This window comes from Lepus europaeus, chromosome 15, assembly GCF_033115175.1.
Source record: "Lepus europaeus isolate LE1 chromosome 15, mLepTim1.pri, whole genome shotgun sequence".
Classification (NCBI taxonomy): Eukaryota; Metazoa; Chordata; class Mammalia; order Lagomorpha; family Leporidae; genus Lepus; species Lepus europaeus.
This window is the reverse complement of record NC_084841.1, coordinates 29580556-29603473: the sequence shown is the minus strand read 5'-3', so window position 1 is coordinate 29603473 and position 22918 is coordinate 29580556. Positions and strand designations below refer to the sequence as shown.

The window sequence follows — 22918 nt, the reverse complement described above, 5'->3', positions numbered from 1 at the left end:
AGACATTCTCAAAATGTTCTAAATAGAAAATTTGTAGTATTCTAATCTTTTTAGGCTTAGAAATATGGGTAACTCGAAGTATTTGACCTTAAATCCATCATAGGCCATTTTTTTCTTTTTTAAATTTAATATCAGTGAAAAAGAAATGTTTCAAAAAGATTATTTATTTGAGAGGTAGAGTTACAGAGAGAGGAGAGAGAGAGAGAGGGATCTTCATCAACTGATTTACTCCCCAAATGGCCACAATGGCTGGCACTGGACCAGTCTGAAGCCAGGAGCCAGGAGCTTCTTCCGGGACCCTTATGTGATTGTAGAGGCCCAAGCACTTGAGCCACCTTCCAATGCAGGGAGCTGGATTGGAAGTGGAGTAGTCAGGACTTGAACCAGTGCACATATGGGATGCCGGCACTGATGGCAGAGACTTAATCTACTATACCACAGTGCCGATCTCGAAAATGTAATTTTTTAAAAATATATTTGAGAGGCAGAAAGAGAAGAGAGAAAAGGAAGAGAGAGAGAGTAGGTGCCCATTTGCTATTTCATGTCCTAAATGCCCACAAAGGCTGGGACCAAAGTTGGGAACTGGGAACTAAATATACAGGTCTCCCACATAGGTGGTGGGAACCCAATTGCTGGAGCCATTTCTGCCACCTACAAGGTGTGCATTAGCAGAAAACTGGAGTCAGGAGCTACATAGAGGCAGGCATTGAACACAGGCAATCCAATGCAGGGTACAAGTATCTTAACTCTAGGCTTAATTATACCCACCACCAACATGGGATTTTTAAAAAGTAGATTTACCTAACTGATTGTTCCACGTAGGTTAAATTCACATCATAAAGACATACTGACTTGATAGTAACATCCCAGAGTTAAAATTATTTTGCAGATAAATATTCAATAGGGAATCAAGGGCTAATGTATGTATTTGTACTTGTACTCTCTCTACAGTGAATTAAGAAGATGTCACCAGAGCAAGGGCTCTGTTCTTACAAAAATTCTTCCTAAAGGTCAAACACTGAAAATTTGGGTCTTATATCCAGTAACTCAGATATCAACATTTATTCATGGTAGAGGGGCCTCAAAGTTCCTGGAAAACGGAGTTGAAAAAAGATAATCAGACTTTTCTGTGAACTTTTTGAATTCCTTTATACTCCCTAAAATTAAGATACTATCAGGTTTAAGAGTACTAATATTCAATTGTGAACTGAAATTGATCACTTGGACTAGTGAGATGGCATTGGTACATGCCACCTTGATGGGGTTGTATTGGAATCCTCTGGCACGTTTCTAACTCTACCATTTGGGGCAAGTCCGATCGAGCATGTCCCAAATTGTACATCTCCTCCCTCTCTTTTTCCCACTCTTATATTTAACAGGGATCACTTTTCAGTTAAGATTTAAACACCTAAGAATAATTGTGTGTTAATTACAGAGTTCAACCACTAGTACTAGAACAAAAAAAAAATACTAAAATGGATAAAGTATTACATTGTACTGATCACACTGATAGGTCTAAGAGTCAAAGGGATCACACAAACAAGACTATGTCTGCGAATACTAACTGATAGAATAAAAAAGGGAGAGAACAATCCAACATGGGAAGCAGGAGACACAGCAGACTCATAGAATGGCAGATGTCCTAAATAGCACTCTGGCCTCAGAATCAGCCCTTAAGGCATTCGGATCTGGCTCAAGAGCCCATGAGAGTATTTTAGGTATGGAAAGCCAAGACACTCTGGAAAAAAAAAGACGACGACCTAAATGAAAGATCTCTGCAAGTGAGATCCCAGTGGAAAGAACGGGGCCATCAAAGAAGGAGGTACCTTTCTCTGAAGGGAGGAGAGAACTTCCACTATGACCCTATCGGAATAAGATCGAAGTCGGCGAACCCTAAAGGCTTCCATAGCCTTGGCAACTCATGACCAGAGCCTAGGGAGATTACTGACGCCATAAACAAGAGTGTCAAATTGTTAAATCAACAACAGGAGTCACTGTGTACTTATGTCTCATGTGGGATCTGTCCTTAATGTGTTGTCCAATGTGAAGTAATGCTATAACTAGTACTGAAACAGTATTTTTACACTTTGTGTTTCTGTGTGGGTGCAAACTGATGAAATCTTTACTTAGTATATACTGATACTGAATCGATCTTCTGTATATAAAGATAATTGAAAAAAAAAACACCTTGGTGTTAAATTGGAAATGGCATAGAAAATTAATCAATTTTTAAAAAATATCATGTGGGATCTCTGTCCGTAATGTGCTGTACATTGTGATTTAATGCTATAACTAGTACTCAAACAGTATTTTTCACTTTGTGTTGCTATGTGGGGGCAAACTGTTGAAATCTTTACTTAATATATACTAAACTGATCTTCTGTATATAGAGAATTGAAAATGAATCTTGATGTGATTGGAAGGGGAGAGGGAGTGGGAAAGGGGAGGGTTGCGGGTGGGAGGGAAGTTATGGGGTGGGGGGGAAGCCATTGTAATCCATAAACTGTACTTTGGAAATTTATATTCATTAAATAAAAGTTTAAAAAAATTTAAAAAATTTTAAAAAAAGAGTACTAATATTCTATAGATCACTTTAACTGCTGCACAACTTTCAAAGGTAAAACCACTTAATTCAAAGACCAAACACTGTATTTCTGAACATGACCCACTCAAGTTAAAAAAATTCAGTAATGATTAATCTCTCCCAATGTACTGTCCTATAAAAGTGAATCCTGTTACATTTTGAATGGAACTGTCTATTCAACAGGCTTATGTATTTTCTGAATTAAACACATCCTTTCTTTTTATGAAAAGTTGGCTCAGCTAGATCCCTTGATCACAAAAGCAAAAGGTTAATGAAATGCTTGATTTGCCTAACAAGTCCCAATATTTTAAATACATTATCAAGGATCTCAAATGAGTAAACAATGAGTACTTAAAATGATCCATCTGATGTATTTGATCACATTCTTTCCCCTGAATTAGGAAATAATTCTTTAAATACAAATCTAATATCACACTATTTTTTAATGCATTGTTGACTTTGTGAATGCTGCTGTCTGCCAATTTGCTCCCCAAAACTTCAGGCTGATGATGCTGCATAATTATCTTTCTCACATTTCTTTTGCCCCAAGTATTTTATTCTTTACATAAGATATTTGAATTACTATCAAATTTTAGATTACTGATTTGAGGAATAATGCAATTTATTCACAATTTCATGAATATGTATTTTCAGCACACACATATATATTTATGTGTGTGTACTCCATTAAATACAATGCACCTCCACATTCTAGCTCTAATAGGACTAAAAAACACACTTAATCCTCAGTGTGCCACATTTTAAAAATCTTGGATTTCTGGTGTAAATCAATCACAACTAGCACATGTGCTAGATTACTTAAACCAGAAGTCATCAAAAGACTTAAAGTCCCAAAGAGTCACTGATTTAATACTTAATAATAAGAATTGTTTTTGAAAAACAGGAAAACAAACTTGAGGTTAAACTAAATCACCTCAACTAACAAATTCTTTTGCTTCAGTGACATTTCTTCCACTAACCTACCTATGAAATTTAGGGATAATATCAAATGGATCTTTAACTTCAATTAGAAGCAAGCAGGGGCAAGAAGAAAAAAGCAAAAATTCAACAGTCTAGATTGCCAATATGTCTTCTTTTGATCATAAGTGAGTCAATATTGTTTGAAAACACGTATTTTGTAGTTGCAAATGGTTCCTAAATGCAAGGCAACTATCCCAGCTGAAGCCACAGTTAGTGAGAACTTTCAAGGAATATTAACTACTGATAACAGAACTCTGAAAAACAATAGCAGTTGAGAAGTAGAAACAAAGGAAAGAACCTAAAGAGAAACTGAAAAAAAAAAAAAAAAAAAAAGTGAGTTTAAACAATGAGACCAGGATACTGAATGTTCCTTCCAAAGGGACACCCCTTGTCAAATGTGATGTTAAAACCAGAGAGAGAAGACTCTATACTAGGCTCAGAAATGTTTAGTGAATGAAGGGAAACAGAAAATTGGTAAGTAAAAGTTTTGAGGTCACAAAACAGTGGCCATGAGGAAGAACTTAGACATGTGCAGTTAAGCAATTTTGTGGAAAAAGCAATTACAAACGAGAAGGATCATATTTTAAAATCCATTTTATTTATATTATATAAAAAATGTATTCATCATCTTAATATCTCTATCAGGTCCTTGTAGAGTTTCATTAACTTTTTTAGAATAAGAAGGAATTAAGAATTTTAAAGATTATTTCTTCATAAATAGGTACAGGTTCTCTTAGAATTAGTGCTACCTCTTTACCATTTCTACAGATACAAGAACGTGTAGAAGTTATGTTTTGGGACTGGCTTAAGATAAAAAAATGGAAACAAAAGGACACTTTCATCCAACTTTATAGGTTTGATGTTTTTTTTTTTATTTATTTTTTATTTTTTTTATTTTTGACAGGCAGAGTGGACAGTGAGAGAGAGAGACAGAGAGAAAGGTCTTCCTTTTTGCCGTTGGTTCACCCTCCAATGGCCGCTGCGGTAGGCGCGTTGCGGCCGGCGCACCGCGCTGATCCGATGGCAGGAGCCAGGTGCTTCTCCTGGTCTCCCATGGGGTGCAGGGCCCAAGGACTTGGGCCATCCTCCACTGCACTCCCTGGCCACAGCAGAGAGCTGGCCTGGAAGAGGCAACCGGGACAGGATCGGTGCCCCGACCGGGACTAGAACCCGGTGTGCCGGCGCCGCAAGGCGGAGGATTAGCCTAGTGAGCTGCGGCGCCGGCCCTATAGGTTTGATGTTTATGAAAGTTTCTGGTGATTCATTCCTTTTGTCCAAAAACTTTTACACAGGGAAATCATGGGCACAATTTTTAAAAATATTGCTCTAAAATTATATTCAACAAATAGCTTATGCCAACCTCTGCAAAAAATACTTCAAACACTTCCTAAATCTATCACTGATAATATACTGTTTATTTCAGCATTTAAAAAGCTTTAAATTTTCATTTATTTATCTTCATTTTTATTTGAAAGGTGCAAACAGAGAAGAGACATTTTCCACCTGCTACTTCACTCCCCAAATGCCACAACAGCCAGGGCTGGATAAGGTGTCAGGGACCCAAGTACTTGAGCCACCATCTGTGAAGCACACTGTATTTGGAAGCATTGGGGATTCAAACGAGGCACTCATTGATATGGGATGTAGAGATCTCTAAGGGCATATTAATTACTACATTAAATGTCCCTACTTGAGCGTTTTAGAAAGGTATTTTACAAAACATTCAATTGGATCAAAAATAAATTTTTCCTCTGTCTCTTTAAGGACTACTAATTATTACAATCTACTTCAAAGAAAATAAACCAAGAATTCTTCAATTTAGGAATTCATAAACTATGCCATAAATCTATTCTGACAGATTTTTCTCTCAAATTTACAGAAGCTGAGGGTCTTTTGTTGCTGATTTTAAGATTTTATTTATTTATTTAAAAGGAAAGAGAAAAAAAAAGTTCCTCCATCCACTGGCTCATTCCCCAAATGCCTGCAACAGCAAGGGATGGGACAGGCCAATGCCTGGAGTGAAGAACTCCATCCAGGTCTCCCACTTGGATGGCATCATTTCCTGCCTTCACAGTTGAATTAGTACAAAGCTGGATCAGAAGTGCAGTGTAACCTGGACTCAAATCCTATTTGAGATGCACAAGTCCCAACTAGAAGCCTAACCCACTGAGCCACAATATCTACTCTGAACCTGAGTCTTAAACACAATCCAATTCAATTAGATTGTTCAGGGGAAAGTAAGAGGCAAATAGCTATGTGTTTTAGTGATCAGTATTTAGCAGTGTAATTTCTATAGGAGTTAACTGAGGTTTATGAAATAACTGCCTCTAAAAATGACTACAATCATTAGCTCATCAAATAAGCAACATAGTTTAAACATCATTGACTATTAGAGCTGCTACATTACATTCACAGTGAAGATTATTTTCAGCAACTGTTTTTTCCCTTCAGTTTAAATGATCACAAATAACAAATGGTTATAGGATGTTTCTTGAATGAACTGAGTACAAGTAATAGAGAACAATACACTTATTGAAAAGAAGGAGGGGTAGAGATAAGTAAAACTGGTTTCCTTAGATATAAAGCTATTTTGACAGTCTAGAGTGTTTCAGAAAAACCAAAACCAAAATGAAATTATAAATGCTTGTAATTACTGATATTGGGATGCTAACACATAAGGGATGATATCTGATGCCTTAAAGGGTCTCATAACTATTATTATTATTTTAATTTGGAGAAGTATTATACATTAGGGAAATATTCTGATAAACAGAGGTTACAACTAAGTATATTTTGGCATTTAATATGCTGACAATTTATTTTAATAGATATTTTAAGAACTTAAAAGATTTTATAAAAGATTATGTTGTCTCCTCCTCCCCAAGGAATAAACAAGGTGACAGAAAGAGAATGGGACTAATATTGAGCTTATCTTATACTAGCTATAGATCAAAATAAAGATAAAAGAGTAATTAAACAAATATGAGTTGACAAAGTTATTATAAATTTTAATGAACAAAAATTTGAAAATTATATAGTCCCTGTACTATTTAATTCATGTATTAGAACACAAAAGATGTGAGTATACTATTTTAATCTGCACACAAAAGTTTTTTTTGAAAACAGCAGCAATACAATCTCTAGTCATCAGTGGGCATTTAATAACTTTAATATGTTCTCGTTATTTGTGAGGTAGTGTGCTAGGTACTAGGGATATAGACATACTGTCATGGAAATAAAATCAAATTAAACAATATCACTTTAGACTAATGTGCTTATACAAAAGACAAAAATTAGTGACCTATATTAGGAGTTATAAATCTATATCTCTATCATATATTCAAAATTTATTCACTTAATGCATACTGAAGAAATTTCAAATTACCCTAAAGAATATTTTATATATGAACATCAGAAAAAATATTTAAAGAATGTTATTTTATTTATTTATTTATTTATTTTTTGACAGGCAGAGTTAGACAATGAGAGAGACAGAGTGTTATTTTATAGCTCTTCCAAGAAAGGAAAACCTACTAAAAATTTTATCAATTGGGAATCAACCACCAAAGTATCCCAGCAATATTTTTTATACTAATTTCTTAGAAAAACATTAATACATTAGAACCTGTAATTATTTTTGTGAGTTTGCAAAGAAAATCTTAGTAATCCACAACTGTGCTCACACACATGTAGTAAAAACAAAAGTAGAAACAAAACCCCACAATCACAGAACTCTGTGATTACTAATCAGCAGTAATTTTAGTAAACTAAAATTGAACTACATATAAAACTGAACATAACGTATATATAATAGAATGTAACATATATAGATACTAAGATATAAAGCCAAAAGATATTTACATGCATCCTGAAATGAATTCAAGCACTGAAATTATACTTTGGTAAAAACTGTTCCTTACTGTAATTGCAGATATGTTAATATATGTGTATGTATACACAAGCATGCACATGTACATACAACCACTCTAGTAGGAAGACACCCAGCAAGCCTACTTACTAACATGACCAAATCAAGTATATATAATTGTAATAGTAGTACACAATATGTATTGGTGCTAAAAAGACATTCATAAGCAATGAAATTACATGTGAAAAAATCCACAGGAAATAATACAGCTTTCACTAATTAGCAGCTATATTTACTTCTCTATGTTCTTTAAGCAGTTGTAAAAGAAAATTTGTTAGAACAGAGCTTAAAGCAAGGCTAGTGTTAAGCTGACAGAGGGCAGGCAGAAAAAGACGGTCCAGAACAAGGAAACAAGAGGGTACCACTTTCCATCTTTCACCTGGGTCTTCTAAAACTGTGTAACTACACTCTTTACTTCTTAAACATAATTTGCTCCCAAACTTTTACTGAAAATGTTTCAAGAAAATCTAGATTCAAAAAAAAGCAATTCTGATGCTAGCCCTATATTCTATAATCTCTTATTTTATATTAATAAGAAATCTTGAAAAGATACATTCGAGTTAAATAAAATATTTCTAATTAAGGCTGAAGTGTTAATTAACTTTTATATGTCTGACTGCCATAACTGGAAAGTTAAAAAGCTTTGCCAAACGAGTACAAATATTACTGATTCAGAAGGCAAATGATTTTGGTTTTGAAAGAGGGAACAAATAAACAGTAAAAAAGCAAATATCCAAGGAACACCAAGTAAGAATACCAACATAAGTCACTGTCTTTTTTTGGAATAAAGCATTCTTTCTAGTAATACTGTGTTTTCAAAGAGTGTTTTTTTTTGGGGGGTAGTCAAGACATAATAGGTTAAATAAATAATAACCATTCCACTTTCCATGTTTCCTAAAACACTGCAGTGCTATACAAGACCACTTTCAATGACGATGCAAATGTTCTCTATCTGTGCCATTCAAAAGCTACATGTAACTACTGAAGAAATGAAATTCCTAAATTTTACTAAATTTCTAGCCAAAAGGAATTATTGGTTACCATACTGGATGACATACTTACAGATTTTATATATTTAAGTGTAAAGTTTTTAAATCACATAAAAAAATTTAATGTTAAACATTCAGTTCCATTGCCTTTAAAACTGCATGTTGATTTATTTAAATTGATAGGCTAAATAGGTCTTGCCACATAACATAAAAAATATTTTAAACATGAGTACACAAAGAACAGCAAGTTACATTTTGTGCACAAACTGACATTTTTAGCATTTAAGACTCTCCCTGTCCCTACCTCGTCCTGGAAATAATATTACTAAAGACTAACCAGAGAACCAGAGCACTTACTTCAGTGACTGCAAACATAACACCAACCTCCCACCCCAAAACTTTATGATTTAACCCAAGAGACAAATACCATTTCGTATTATCTTTGCATAAAAAGGGTAGATTATTTATTAAAAATAAAAAAAATCTCCCCAGAAAATCTTTATATAACTTTCTAAAATTTACAAAATCAAACTATTAATCAATAATTAACTCTGAGGTAAGTCTGTAAGAAAATAACACTATCATGCATTTAGCATTCTTTAAAAATTTATAGCAAAGATTCTCATATACCACATAACTTTACTTAAATGCTAGATATTAAAATTATCTCATTGTAGAGTATCTCACCAGCCAATGTAACCTGTTAAATACATCTATTTTTATATCTCATTTGTTTGATTAATGAGCAACTTCCAGAAATATCTAATAACTAAACAGCAAAAGAACTTATTCCTGTGTAACCAAACAGAAGTAAAATTGATGACCACCACGAGCAGTTTCAAGCAGGAGTGGGAGAAACAGAATTCACTCAGAACTTTCATTGAGAATTTATCGACACTTCTGAAAACAATCCATATTATTTAACATACTTATACTTATTAGAATACAAATGACATCAGAAGTATTCTTACCTTTGTTTGACTTTGATGGTTTATTCTTGATAGATTTAAGTGAACTTCTTGATTTATCCTCTCTATCTTTAATAAGTTTCTGAACATCATCCAAAGACAGCTTTTGCAGAACAACTACAGGTTTAGCTCCTTTATTTAGATCTTCAACTAATCCCATTTTTTCTACCTTGTCTTTCTGTTCTTTCATTTCCATTTTTTTTGTCTCCTGAGTAATATTGCCATCTTTATCCCTCTTGATTTTTGGAATGACAAAATTTTTCAATGCACCAGACCTGCCCCCCAACAAATAACTTGGAAATTCTGCCTTATTGTCAGGATGTGCTTTATTACTGTCTACTTTACTCTTGTTACCCTCTGTCCTTTTGTCATCTTTACTATTTGGTGATTTAAAACTAGGTTTATCAGGTCTTGATTTATTAGAATCTCCTTGTTTAACACGAGGACTGTCAGGTCTTGATTTTTGTTCTCCGGAAGACAGTCTTTCCCTTGAGTCCCCTGATTCATGCCTATGTTTTCTTTCTAGTTTATCAGTTTTTGAAACATCTGATTTAATACCATGTTCATTTCTACTAGAGGATCTCAATGTTTCTGGTCTTCGAACTCTAGACTGATCCCCCCGATGTCGCTCTGATTCACCTTTGTCATCTGATTTTTGTTTATTATCATGGTCACGTCTTAGTGACTCAGAAATAGATCGCCCATCAGGTCTCTGCTTTAAGGCTTCAGCTCTTTCTGATTTTAATCGAGGTGAATCAGATTTAATATCCTGTTTATGTTTAGACACTTCAGGTTTTTTCTCTGCTGATGGCTTTCCAGAATCCCTCCTATTTTCATGTCTGTGTTTTGGTGTTTCAGGTCGACCTTCATTTTTTTGCTTTGGAGTTTCAGGCCGGCTCTCACCTTTTTGCTTTGGAGTTTCAGGACGCCCGTCACCCTTCTGTTTCGGGGTTTCAGGACGTCCATCACCCTTCTGTTTTGGGGTTTCAGGACGCCCGTCACTCTTCTGTTTTGGAGTTTCAGGGCGGCTTTCACCCTTTTGCTTTGGGGTTTCAGGTCTTGATTTTGTTGTTTCTAACTTGCTATTATTTTGTTTATTATCATTTGGTTTTGTGTCAGATGGTCGATTTTCATTCTGTTTAGGCTCGACTATGGTGTTCTCATTTTGTTTGGATTCAGTTGTTCTGCTCTCACTCTGTTTAAGTTCTTCTGTTTGGGTTTCATTTTTAGTTTCTGACTTATTTTCATTTGATTTTGTCTCTCCCAATCGGTTTTCATTTGGTTTGGATTCTGACAATCTACTTTCATTTTGTTTCATTTCACTTTTTGAAAGCTCAGCATCAGACTTTTTTTTAGGTGTCTCAGGATGGTTTTCTGGTGTAGATTTAAGACTGCCAATAATATCTTCCTGAAGAACAGAAATAGGTGCATCATTACATTGTTTGATTTCTTCAGGCTTTTTTATGGAGTCTGAATCCTGAGTAATAGAAGCCTGAGAGTCCACTCTTCCTGCCTGATGAAGATCAATGCTAACCATTAATGCTGGCCTTGACCCATTTCCCGTAGAACCCGTCTCCTGAGAAGCTGGTCTATTACCTCCTGTAGCACCCCCAGCCTCCTGTGGGTAAGAATCTTGTTTTCTTTTTTTCAAAGGCTTATCTGAAATTTAAAGATAAATATTCAGTATCAGTAATAGACATATATTCTTGATTATTAAAAATCATATGGACTTTGACCATCTTTTTAAAATCATAATTTTTAAAATATAGCTAATGCAAATACATATATATAACAGTAAGCAAGAATTACATAATGATTTTAAAACCAAGGTTTGAGGAAATATTTATGTTTGCTGGAACCCAGTGAATATTAGTGATTATAAAGAATTTTATAGAATATTTTTTGAAAATATAAATAAGTCTAAGAATATAAAATTAAGAAACTTCTAACACATCAAATAACAATATGTTTATGTTTGTATTTGTTAAAGAAAACTGATATTCTTTATATAAGAATCAGAAAATTTGAACTAGAAATCACACTACTAAAGATAAAGCATATGAGGGTAGTAAGGAAAACAGATAATTTAACTATTGTTCATAAATCTTTGATCCAGAATTCAAATTCTTCAAGGTGTTAACAGCACAAATGGAGTTTAAAAGCTAACACACAATATTAGAAAGAATAAATTTAAAATAAGGAACCATATATATCAAAAGTATAAACCAGAAGCATATAAGAACTTACAAACTTCCATAAAGAAAACCTGCTTCCGTTCCTACACACACACTTTTAGGGATCTATATACCAGCCTCAGAAAGAAATAATTAGTTACCCTAAAGTATAAGCATGCATGCATACACACACACACATACACACACAAAGCTGTCACTGCAATAAAATGTCAAGATATTTTTAACAGCTACACATTTCTATACATGATTCCACTTCTAACTCAGAGGTTTCTGGGTAGTTTTCTATAAATTCAATTTCTAATTCATGGGGATAGTTACTTTATAGCACACCTTGAGGTTTTGCCTGCTTTTACTTACATGTTGACTTCACTATGCTTTAAAAGTAATTTCTAGTCACTTTTAACAGAGAACTTCAACATTCTCTTACATTATTGTGATTTATCGTTTAAGGAAAATAGTACCACAAAATGAAAAGTAAAACTGACAACTTTTTAAAAGAACAATCACTTATTGTTAAGGAACCCAATTCTGATAAAATTTTTTTATATGGTAATGCTTCTTTTATACAACAATGTTCTATCAATTTGTTATCAAAGTGAAGTAGTAGTTCATTCTAGTTAAAACATAATGAAATGCAATTAAAATTTACTGTGCAAATAGATGAAGGTTTTTTGATAAAACAAAGTTATTCTGCTCTGTTAACCAGAAGTCAAATCTATCATCACACGTGATGTTCAATTTGCAAAATGCCTTAATAATAATAATAATAATAATAATAATAATAATAATAGGGGCCAGAGCCATGGCGTAGTAGGTTAATCCTCTGCCTGCATCCCATTTGGGCACCGGTTCTAGTCCGGGATGCTCCTCTTCCAGTCCAGCCCTCAGCTATGGCCTGGGAAAGCAGTAGAGGATAGCCCAAGTGTTTGGGCCCCTGCACCCGTTTGGGAGACCAGGAAGAAGCTTCTGACTCCTGGCTTCGGATCAGCACAGCTCCGGCCGTTGTGGCCATCTGGGGAGTGAACCAATGGAAGGAAGACTTTTCTCTCTGTCTCTTCCTCTCACTGTCTGTAACTCTACCTCTCAAATAAATAAAAACAAAATCTTTAAAATAATAATAATAAAGTCTGCTATCATTAGGTTGTTTTCTCTAATAAAACACAGTAAGAATTGATAGGATGTTTTCCGCATCAAAATCTAAGAATAAAGCACGGAGAATACTAAATTTATGCTTACAAAGTCATTTTTTAAAAAATACATTGTGTATTTATCTTTTATTACTTATTTGAGAGGCAAAGAGCAAGAGAGGGAGAGGGAGAGAGGAAGGTGGTGGGAGAGAGGAAGGTGGTGGGAGAGAAGAAGAGGGGGAGAGGGGGAGGGGAGAGACGGACAGAGGGGGAGAGAGAGAATAAGATGAACACAGAAAGAGAGAGCTCCTATCCTCTGGATCATTCCCCAAACGTCCACAGTGGGCAGGAATACAATCCAGGTCTCCCAAGTGGGTGGCAAGATTCCAATTACTTGGACCATCATCACCATCTCCCAGGGTCTGCACTGGTGGGAATTTGGAATCAGCAGTCAGAGCTGGGAATAGAATCCAGGCACTCTGATGTGGGAGGTAGGTACCTTAATTCCTACACTAAATGTCTGCTCAAAGGATTCGCTTTTTGATTATGCCACATAAAACAAACTTTTCATTTTGCCAGAGGGCACACTAAATAATTATTACTTCCTAGATAGATTTTTTATTATTATTTCTTAGAAGTTCATGACAAGAATCTAAAAATTCATATAGTATAACCTTTCAATGAAATAGATTTCAGGCATTTGAAGATTTCTCTTAAGAAACTCATGGTTCATCTGCTTTTCAGGAAAATATTAACATACTTTAGAAGGCTGATATTTAAAGGGTTACAAAATACTTAAGTTTATAGATAATTAACCTCTTCCTAATTTACCTTTTGTCATTAAAAAGGAAAATTCACAAGTTAATTTCAGAGAAATCATGATGTTTAATTTATTCTTGAACAATGGATCCCATTATTATTTGTAAAAAGTATATGAAAGCATTTTTACATAAGTAATATATTTAAATGAAAAAGATAATTTTTTTACTTAATTAAAAATTACTAAACACAAAGTTTCAATTTTTTCAGCTCCTCGAGAGTACTTCACCTCGTCTGTAAAACCTGGAAAATTTTCATAATTTGTGTTGGAATTCTTGGGTACATTAAGAGCATGCACATTCTTATTAACCTGATCAGGTTCAGTTCCACCACAAATTTACTCTGAAGGGGGCTTGAACCTGTACAGGTCATTTCTGTCCATTCACTTTTGTTACCAAGTCTTCATTACATCTAATCTTAATCTAATGATGGCATGCCATCTCTAAGAAGAATAATTATAGTATTTGGGACACTGATTATGTTTAAGCCCTCTTCAGCATTGGGAACCATAAGATTAGCTATTAGAATATATGTATTCGTGAAGAAAACAGATGCAAAAGGACATCATAATTTCAAAACCAACAATTCTTATCATCTAGATATTGATATTCTGAAAATAAGATATACCCTTACAGAAATTCTGAACTCTGTTGTGCTTACAGAAAACAAACTCACTATCGCTTATATCTACTACAAGTAATGACTGAAAGCACCTAAAGTAGAAAGCAAAACAGTTACACACATAATAGCCAATTATGCAAAATGAAAACAGCTATTAAACCACGGCACAGAGTAAGTGAATAATTGCTCCATTCCTGCCCCAAACCCCAATCTCTTACTCCAAATTACAGTGGATAACACAGATTGAGTATTATTTATCAAAACAGTTGGGACTGAAATGTTTCAGATATCAGAGTTTTTGAGATTTTGGAATATTTGCATAGACCTTCCTGGCTGAGCACCCCTAACACAAAAAGCTCTGAAACCTGAAAATTTGAGTCTTATTACAGCTCTCAAAAAGCTTTAGATTTCAGATTTTCTGAACAGAGATGTACTATGAAGGCTCCAGTGCAAGAATATTGAACATTATAAAAGCTATTGGTGAAGCTGGGTCATTCATTATACTTACTAACATGGAAAGTGGACCTTGGGAAAAGATGAAATAGGCAAAGATGGATAAAGGAAGCCCTTCTTTGACAAAAGAAAGCAGGAATTTTCAGCAAAGAAGGAGATATTAATGTCTATGACAGGTCATCCCAGAAGCAAACATGAATAGTCTTTTAACATTAATTGATGTAATGACAGATGTTAAAAGTATGAGCAAAATTATTATGAAAAGGTCCTTTTAGGATACTATAAAATATTGGGTTACAGATTCACCATATCAGTGTATATACAAAACTGTCCAAAGGGATAATAGGATAAAGGGACATAAATATCCAGCAGTCAGGAAAGTGCTGCCTATGAGTGGGAAGGGAGCACAGCAGGAACTACCACAGCTTAGGCAAAACATTCCTTAAGACTACTTTACTCCTTTTCTTGAATTCCGCAATTAACAGCTATGTTTCTTGACCTGTATTATCTTATTTATATGATAAAGCTTTTTGATTTCTGGTTATTTAAAGAATACTTCTCTAACAGCAAATGAATAATTGACAAAGTTGAAATCAACAGTAAAACCCTATAGGTCAGACAAGCAGTCTTTGTTTCTTATCACCAATAACACAACAGTTGTTTAAAAAAGTTCTGACTACATTAAATATCACTTTTACAATTTAGCCCTAAGAAGTAAAAACTGATAACTATTAATTCATTATGAATTAATTTCAAGGAAGAATATCATCTCTCAAGGGCTGACTCCAAAACTACCACTTCAGACAAATTTTACTTTTACCTATGACCTCACCTGCAACTCCTAATCTTTCCAAAATCTTAGGTAACTTCTTAAATAAAAATACTATCCCATCACACAACACAGAAACTAAATGCAAAATGGCAGTTTAAAGGTGTTAGGTGGCACTTAATTCCAAGTTTTCAAATACATCCATGAAATAACAGGCATATGTCTTTGAGAAAACAAGTTTAAAATGACAATGGTAATATTACATCAGCAAAATCTACTTTTATCGTTATAGCACCAGATAACTATATCCACCAAAACTGTAAGTCAATTTTGCTCAACTTTTCATTTATCTCTGTTATAGCCACATTATCATAGATTACAGAGTGAACTGTTTAGATGATTGAAAGTAAAATATGCATTATAAATTTCTGTAAACACGATGTATAGTATGTCAATTTTGCTTTATTTACCTATAGAAGTTAGTAGTACAAAATAAGTTTGATAATGCATTTAGATCTATTTACTTTTCTTTATTTAAAAAAAGATTTATTTATTTGAAAGGAGAGATCTTCCATCCGCTGGTTCACTCCCAAACGGCTGCAATGGTCAGGGCTGGGCCAGGCCAAAGCCAGGAGCCAGGAGCTTCATACAAGTCTCCCTCGTGGGTGGTATGGGCCCAAACACTTGGACCATCTTCTGCTGCTTTTCCCAGGCAGGGATCTGGGAGCAGTGAGCTGGATCAGAAGTGGAGCAGCCAAGACAGCCCATGTGGGATGTGGGCATTGCAGGCAGTGGTTTTACCCAAAGCCACACCACAACACAAACTCCTGCCCCTTCTCTTTTTTTCCAAAGTAAAAATTTTGATTTCAACAAATATCATACAATAGAAATTCAAGAAAGTTAAAAAAAATTCAGCATTTGCTCTATTGTTTGTATGAACAACTAAAAATCATTTTAAAATCATACTTCTAAAGGAGACAAATTTTCCATAATACAGTATATCTGGGTTAGGCAATCACAATTTCATGTATTTCTTGCAAAATTTTCATAGGATTCAGGAATTTTGGATGGATTAATACTAAAAAAAGCTAAGTAAGATTGCTCTCTTCACTTGACAAGGACATACCTCTATAAGCATTAGAGAAAGACATATATAGGTTACTTTAAAAAGTTCATGGAAAACTGAATTAAAAATATTCATTTTGGAGCAAAAGAAAAATGAAATCCATGCATTTCTTGATAATTTGTATTTTATACAAACTTCTGAAGACCCACCATATTGCATGAATTTCAAACTTTTTATTTGAACTAAATTAATTTATTTTTAATTCCATTTTCCACAAACATTTTGAAGTATTCTGTACTTTGGAACTTCCACACTGCACAGTGCAAACCAAAGACAAAAGGAACAGACACAATATCAAAGACCTATTAGCTAATAAAAATCCTAATTCTCTAGCAAATAAAATGAAGACTTGCAGCAATTTCTTTATTTGTACCTATTTATGACTCTCATTTTTATAAACATTATTTTCAATAAATGCTAAAAAGAGCCATAATAAGGGACATAATACAAATCTTCAGCATGTTTCTTAACATGGAATCGCAATTATCTACTATAATGATCCTGTCATATAATAAATGATACACAGAAATGAGCTCTGCTCAACATTAATAAGTTCTGTTCAATAATTACCAAGAAATAAAGTATAAGAATTATAAATCAATCTAGGATGTTTTAATCATAAAATTAAATCACAAAGTGTGTTTTTGGCATGGATGATCAAATGTACATATACATCTGTAAAGACATCAAATTCATAAAACACTAATTTCAATCACGATTCATCAGTTTCTCATATTCAAGGGATTATATACATAGTGTATGTCAAATAATCAAGAACTTACTAGGAATTATTTTTATTTGACTATAAAGCCCAAAGAGGCACATAAATTCATCAATGAGGTATGTCTTAAAAAATTCCATCTTAATATACTAATCAGGTAAAAGGGATCTAAGGTTTGCTATTTAGTATAAACTTAAAACTCCTCTGGTAATTTACTTTTTTCCCTTCTTGCTGTAATTTATTAAACAAAACCAAACCTAAAATCAAAGTGGAAAAAACACACACACACTGTGCTAATACAGGATTATAAATCAACATAAGTGTGTATATACACTTTTCTTAAAGGCACCTGCTTTAAAATAATTCTATAACAGTTAGCCCTTGCCAGAAAACAAGTTTAAGTTGCAAAACTATATTAACTTTATTTTGCATATAATTCATTTTAAAATGCATGCAATGCTATGTTCACTTTAGCAGAAAAGCACAAATAAGTAAAATCACATTGTACATAACAGATGAGACCTGTAGAGAAATACCAAATCTCAGATAAAGTGAAGTGTCAGTATTAGTAATTCAAATATATGAGTCTTCAAAAAGTTCATGGTAAATGTTTATAATTAAGAAATACTCTCAACTTTTAAAAGGCTTTGTAACAAACACTTTTTTCTAAAGATTTATTTATTTATTTGTAAGAGTTACAGAGAGAGAGGAAGAGGCGGAGAGATCTTCCATGTACTGGTTTACTCTCTAGATGGTGATAGGCAGGGCTGGACTGGGCCAAAGCCAGGAACCAAAAGCTTCATCTGGGTTTTCCACATGGGTGGTAGGGGCCCAAACACTCAGGCCATATTATACTACTTTTCCCATGCCATTAGCAGGGTGCTAGATTAGAAGTGGAACAGCTGAGACACCAACCAGCAATGCAGGCTGCCGTTGTACCTGTTATGCTTCAGTGTAGGCCCCCAAGCTTGCCTTTAAATTCTGCTTTCTATGAACTTTTTGAAGAACCATTGCATTTGAGAAGACAAAAACATTATAAACATGAGAAAAAAAGAGCAACTAAAAAAAATTTTACCACTATAATTATATATTTGCCCAGAGGATGACGTTAGAGATTATTTTACCTTTATCTTGAACTTCTTTTGAAAAGCGCTCTCTTTCAATAGCCGATTCTCTCTCTATTCGCTCAATTTCAGCCAATGCATCCAATTCCACTTCATCATATATAGGTCCCTGTTGTGATACCTGTTGCTGATTCTGTACCACAGAAGTCTGGGGTTGTTTTGTAGCAACTGAAGTGTTCTGTTGTAAAACAGGCACTTGATTTGCTGGAAGGAATGCTGTTTGTTCTTGCTGCGACAAACATTGAGCAGCATTTAGCGGGCGATTTACATCCTGTGGAGTAATGGGTGTTTTTGAAGTCTGTCCTGGGTACTGCACATTAAAAGGAATATCATTTTCTGAAACATTGCTATTTTCCATACCAGAAAGCATATCTTCTTGCTGGTCCATGTCTGAAGACCTTACACGAGACAGTCTTAATGTAAGTTTAGTAGAATCCTTGGATGGAGAACTAATTATATCATACATTGCAGCTTTCTCACTCTGGTCTTTTTCATCCTTGCCTAATTTCATTTTCTTCTGCTTCTTTTGTTTTCTTTCTGGAGAATCTAGCAAGATGTCTGGTGGAACATCTCGAGGTGATGAACAGGGTAGAGGCTGAGACTGTAGAATTAAAGGTGGTCTTGATCCTAGAAAAAGAATTCAATAGCAGTGAACACTTGTGCTGGTTTTACCTATTCTTTTAGCATGATAGATTCTTAAAATAAGTGACAATATGGTAACACTAGAATGAATACTAAGTTATCTAACAGAAGAAACTTATTAAATAGAAGATGAAAAGAAAGCCTAAAGACTTGTCCTGCACAATTATTTAGCTTGCTGGTGGAAGATCTAGGTTAGAACAGGAGTATTCTCTCAGACCAGTACTATTTTTAACACTGTGTATGTGAAATGTAAATAGTCAGCTTTAAAAGGGCTAATGAGTTCATTGTTTCTAAAGGTGATATAACTCAAGTATTATGCATGATGTTTTACTAAATATCTAGGAAAACTGATAATATCCTATCTAAAAGTAACAATAGGCAAACCTTTGTCAAACTCCACAAGAAATTACTTCTAGTGTCTACAGTGACATATTACTTGCATGATAAGAAGCAGTAGAAAAATGAGTTGAGAGGCCTTCACTTCAAAAGTCACGATAAAGATTTATACCTTTATGTGCGTCTTTTATTTCTCCTACTACTTAACATCATGCACATAACTGCCTTCAGCTTGCTAATTCTCCTCCTCTTTAACTAATGCTATGTTATACAGGAAAGTATAAAAAAATAAAACAATCCAATAGAAAAAATCTCCTAGTAATCAACCTATTAAGGGATGAAAAAAAGGCATGATATGCTTCAGAAATAAAAGTAAACTGTATCTGAATAATGTGAAATCTGTAAGAAATTAGTCACTGTGGTGCAGTGGATTAAACTTTCACTTACAATACTAGCATCTCATATTAGATTCTGATTCAAGTCTCAGCTGCTGTGCTCTGAATTGAGTTTCCTGCTAACACACCTGGGAAGGCAGCAGAAGATTGGGAACTGCCACTCATGCGAGAGACCAGAATGGAGTTCCTGTCTCCTGGCTTTGGACTGCCCCTGCCCTGGCTGTTGCAGCCATTTGGGGAGTGAATCAGAGAACGGAAGATCTCTTTCTGTCTCTCCCTCTCTCTGTTACTCTACATTTCAAAAAAATAAATAAATCTCTAAAAAATTACTCAAGATAAAAGTGCTTTAAAGAAAAAACTTGGCAGGCGCAGCGGCTCACTAGGCTAATCCTCCGCCTTGAGGCGCCGGCACACCAGGTTCTAGTCCCGGTCGGGGCGCCAGATTCTGTCCCGGTTGCCCCTCTTCCAGGCCAGCTCTCTGCTGTGGCCAGGGAAGTGCAATGGAGGATGGCCCAAGTGCTTGGGCCCTGCACCCCATGGGAGACCAGGAGAAGCACCAGGCTCCTGCCATTGGATCAGCGCGGTGCGCCGGCTGCAGCGCACCAGCCGCGGCAGCCATTGGAGGGTGAACCAATGGTGAAAGGAAGACCTTTCTCTCTGTCTCTCTCACTGTCCACTCTGCCTGTCATAAAAAAAATAAATAAAATAAAATAAAAAGAACTTACATCTAGACCTGCTTTAAATTAAGATTATGATGTACATTGCATTTATACATAAAACTTTTCCATGATATATAAACCTGAACAAGCAATGTTAATATATTTTAAATGCTGTATGTGAAATATCAGTCTTAAGAGAACCTACCTAATGAGCAAAAGGTGTGATAACAGATGCCATGAGACCCATTTACTATAAATATTAACTTCAAATTAGATCAATCAAGAGAACTTGGGTGAGCTAAATCAGACATCAAAATGAACGGACATTTTTGGACTGTTTTGTGTCAGAGCTTTATGAGGTTTTTACATAAACGCACTTAATTCATTCATTCATTCATTCACTTCCAACAACATTCTTGAGGATTTTCATCTATCACCACTTTGCAGAAAAGGTACATGAAGCTTACAGAAGTGAAGAAATCTGCCCAAAGTATGTAGCTAGCACACTTGAAAAACTTAAACCAGATTTGTCTAAATGTGAACTGTACACCACTATGTCCTCCTATTTAAAGTTTATGTTTTGGGGCCAGTGTTGCGGACAGCAGGTTAAGCTGGTGCCTGCAATGCTGGCATCCCATATCAGTGCTAGTTCAAGTCCCAGCTGCTTCACTTCCAATCTAGCTCGCCAATGGGCCTGGAAAAGCAGTGGAGGATGGACCAAACACTTGGCCCCTGCAACTCATATCAGAGAAGCAGCTCAAGTCCCTGGATCCTGGTTTTTGACTGGCCCAACCCCAGCTGTTATGGCACTTTGGGGAAAGAACCAGTAGATGGGAAATTTCTCTCTGTAACTCTGCTTTTCAAAAAAGTTAAATAAAGTAAAAAAGTTCATATTTCAAATTATATGAGGAAATCTTCAAAAAGTTTTTGAAAAATATGCTTGATAAAATAATCGTGCATGGACGTCAAAAATGTTTTCTATCAAAACAAATTTATACTTCAATCTTATTTTTCCATGAACTTTTTGAGATACTCTTACATGTGCATACATCTTAAAGATTTTTTTTTTGAAAGGCAGAATGTTAGATCTTGCATCCACTGGTTTATTCCCCCAAATGCTTGCAACAGCTGAGGTTGGCCACGTTAACGTCAGGAGCCAGGACTCCATCTGGTTCTGTCAAGTGGGTGGGCAGGGACTCAAGAACTTGAGCATCATCTGCTGCCTCTTTAGGCATGTTAACAGGAAGCTGGATTGAAAGTAGAGTAGCTTAGACTTCAATCAGGCACTATGAAAAGGGATGTAGGCATCCCAAGTGGTGGCTAACCTGCTGTGACACAAGCCCTATCCTCTTGTCTACATTTAAAGCTCCCATCTGCCATCTCTACCACGGCAGGTTGAAGCTGGGAGACAGGAATACAATCCAAGTTTCCCACATGGGTGGCAGGAATCCAATTACTTGTGCCACCCTCACTGCCTCCCAATGTCTGTAATAGCAAAAAGGCAGAAGTCAAGTGCCAGAGTCATGCATCAAACCCAGGCATTCCAATGAGATGTGGGCATCTTAACTGTTGGGATAAATTTCTACCTGCTTTTTTAAAAATATATTTATTCACTTCTTTATTTGATGGCAGAGATAAGCAGATATTTAATTTAGAGCAAGCATCAACTTCTGGGGGCTGGCGCTGTGGCATGGCGGGTAAGCCACTGCCTGCAGTGCCGGCATCCCTATGGGTGCCGGTTCCAGTCCCAGCTGCTCCACTTCTGATTCAGCTCTCTGCTATGGCCTGGGAAAGCAGTACAAGATGGCCCAGGTCCTTGAGCCCCTGCACCTGCCTAGGAGGCCTGGAAGAAGCTCCTGCCTCCTGGCTTCAGATCAGTGCAGCTCCACCCATTGAGGCCAATTGGGGAGTGAACCAGTGGATGGAAGACCTCTCTCTTTCTGTATAACTCTTTCAAATAAATAAATAAATCTTAAAAACAAACAAACAAACAAAAAAAACAACTTCAACTTCCTATAATTCACCTAAAAATCAATGACTGTCAGGGCATGCACTCATCAAAGCTAGTTTGAAAGCAACCACAAAGAAGTTAAGGCTTCTGCTGTATAATGTATTCATTTGATTGACTATTCTAAAGTTTTCTGTTTCTGAATAAGGCTATCTGCTCATCCACATACCTACCTACCTACCTACCTACTTACCTATCTGATCTTTAGAGTCAGAAGAAAAATAGACTGGTTCTCCATCAACTTTTTTTTTTTTTTTTTTTTTTTTAAAGATTTGTTTATTTGAAAGAGAGTTAGAGAGGGGCAGAGACAGAGAGAAATCTTCCATCCACCGGTTTACTCCCTATATGGCCGCAACAGCCAAAGCTGTGCTGATCTGAAGCCAGGAGCTAGAAGCTTCTTCCAGGTCTCCCATGTGGGTGCAGGGGTCCAAGAACTTGGGCCATTTTCCACTGCTTTCCCAGGCCATAGCAGA

General features: G+C 35.4%; 1 protein-coding gene across 8 annotated transcripts in view; it reads right to left on the bottom strand.

Annotated features, from left to right (window-relative positions):
- The window catches only part of NIPBL (NIPBL cohesin loading factor), a 227934-nt gene that overhangs the window by 83538 nt on the left and 121478 nt on the right, over positions 1 to 22918 (bottom strand). For 7 of the 8 annotated variants that reach the window (XM_062212605.1, XM_062212607.1, XM_062212606.1 and 4 more), the window contains exons 9-10: positions 18406 to 19032; positions 9454 to 11109 (exon numbers count right to left, since the gene is read on the bottom strand). In XM_062212605.1, coding sequence (XP_062068589.1) covers positions 9454 to 11109; positions 18406 to 19032 — 2283 coding nt within the window. The remainder of the gene's footprint in view (positions 1 to 9453; positions 11110 to 18405; positions 19033 to 22918) is intronic. The other variant, XM_062212612.1, reaches the window with a different exon arrangement.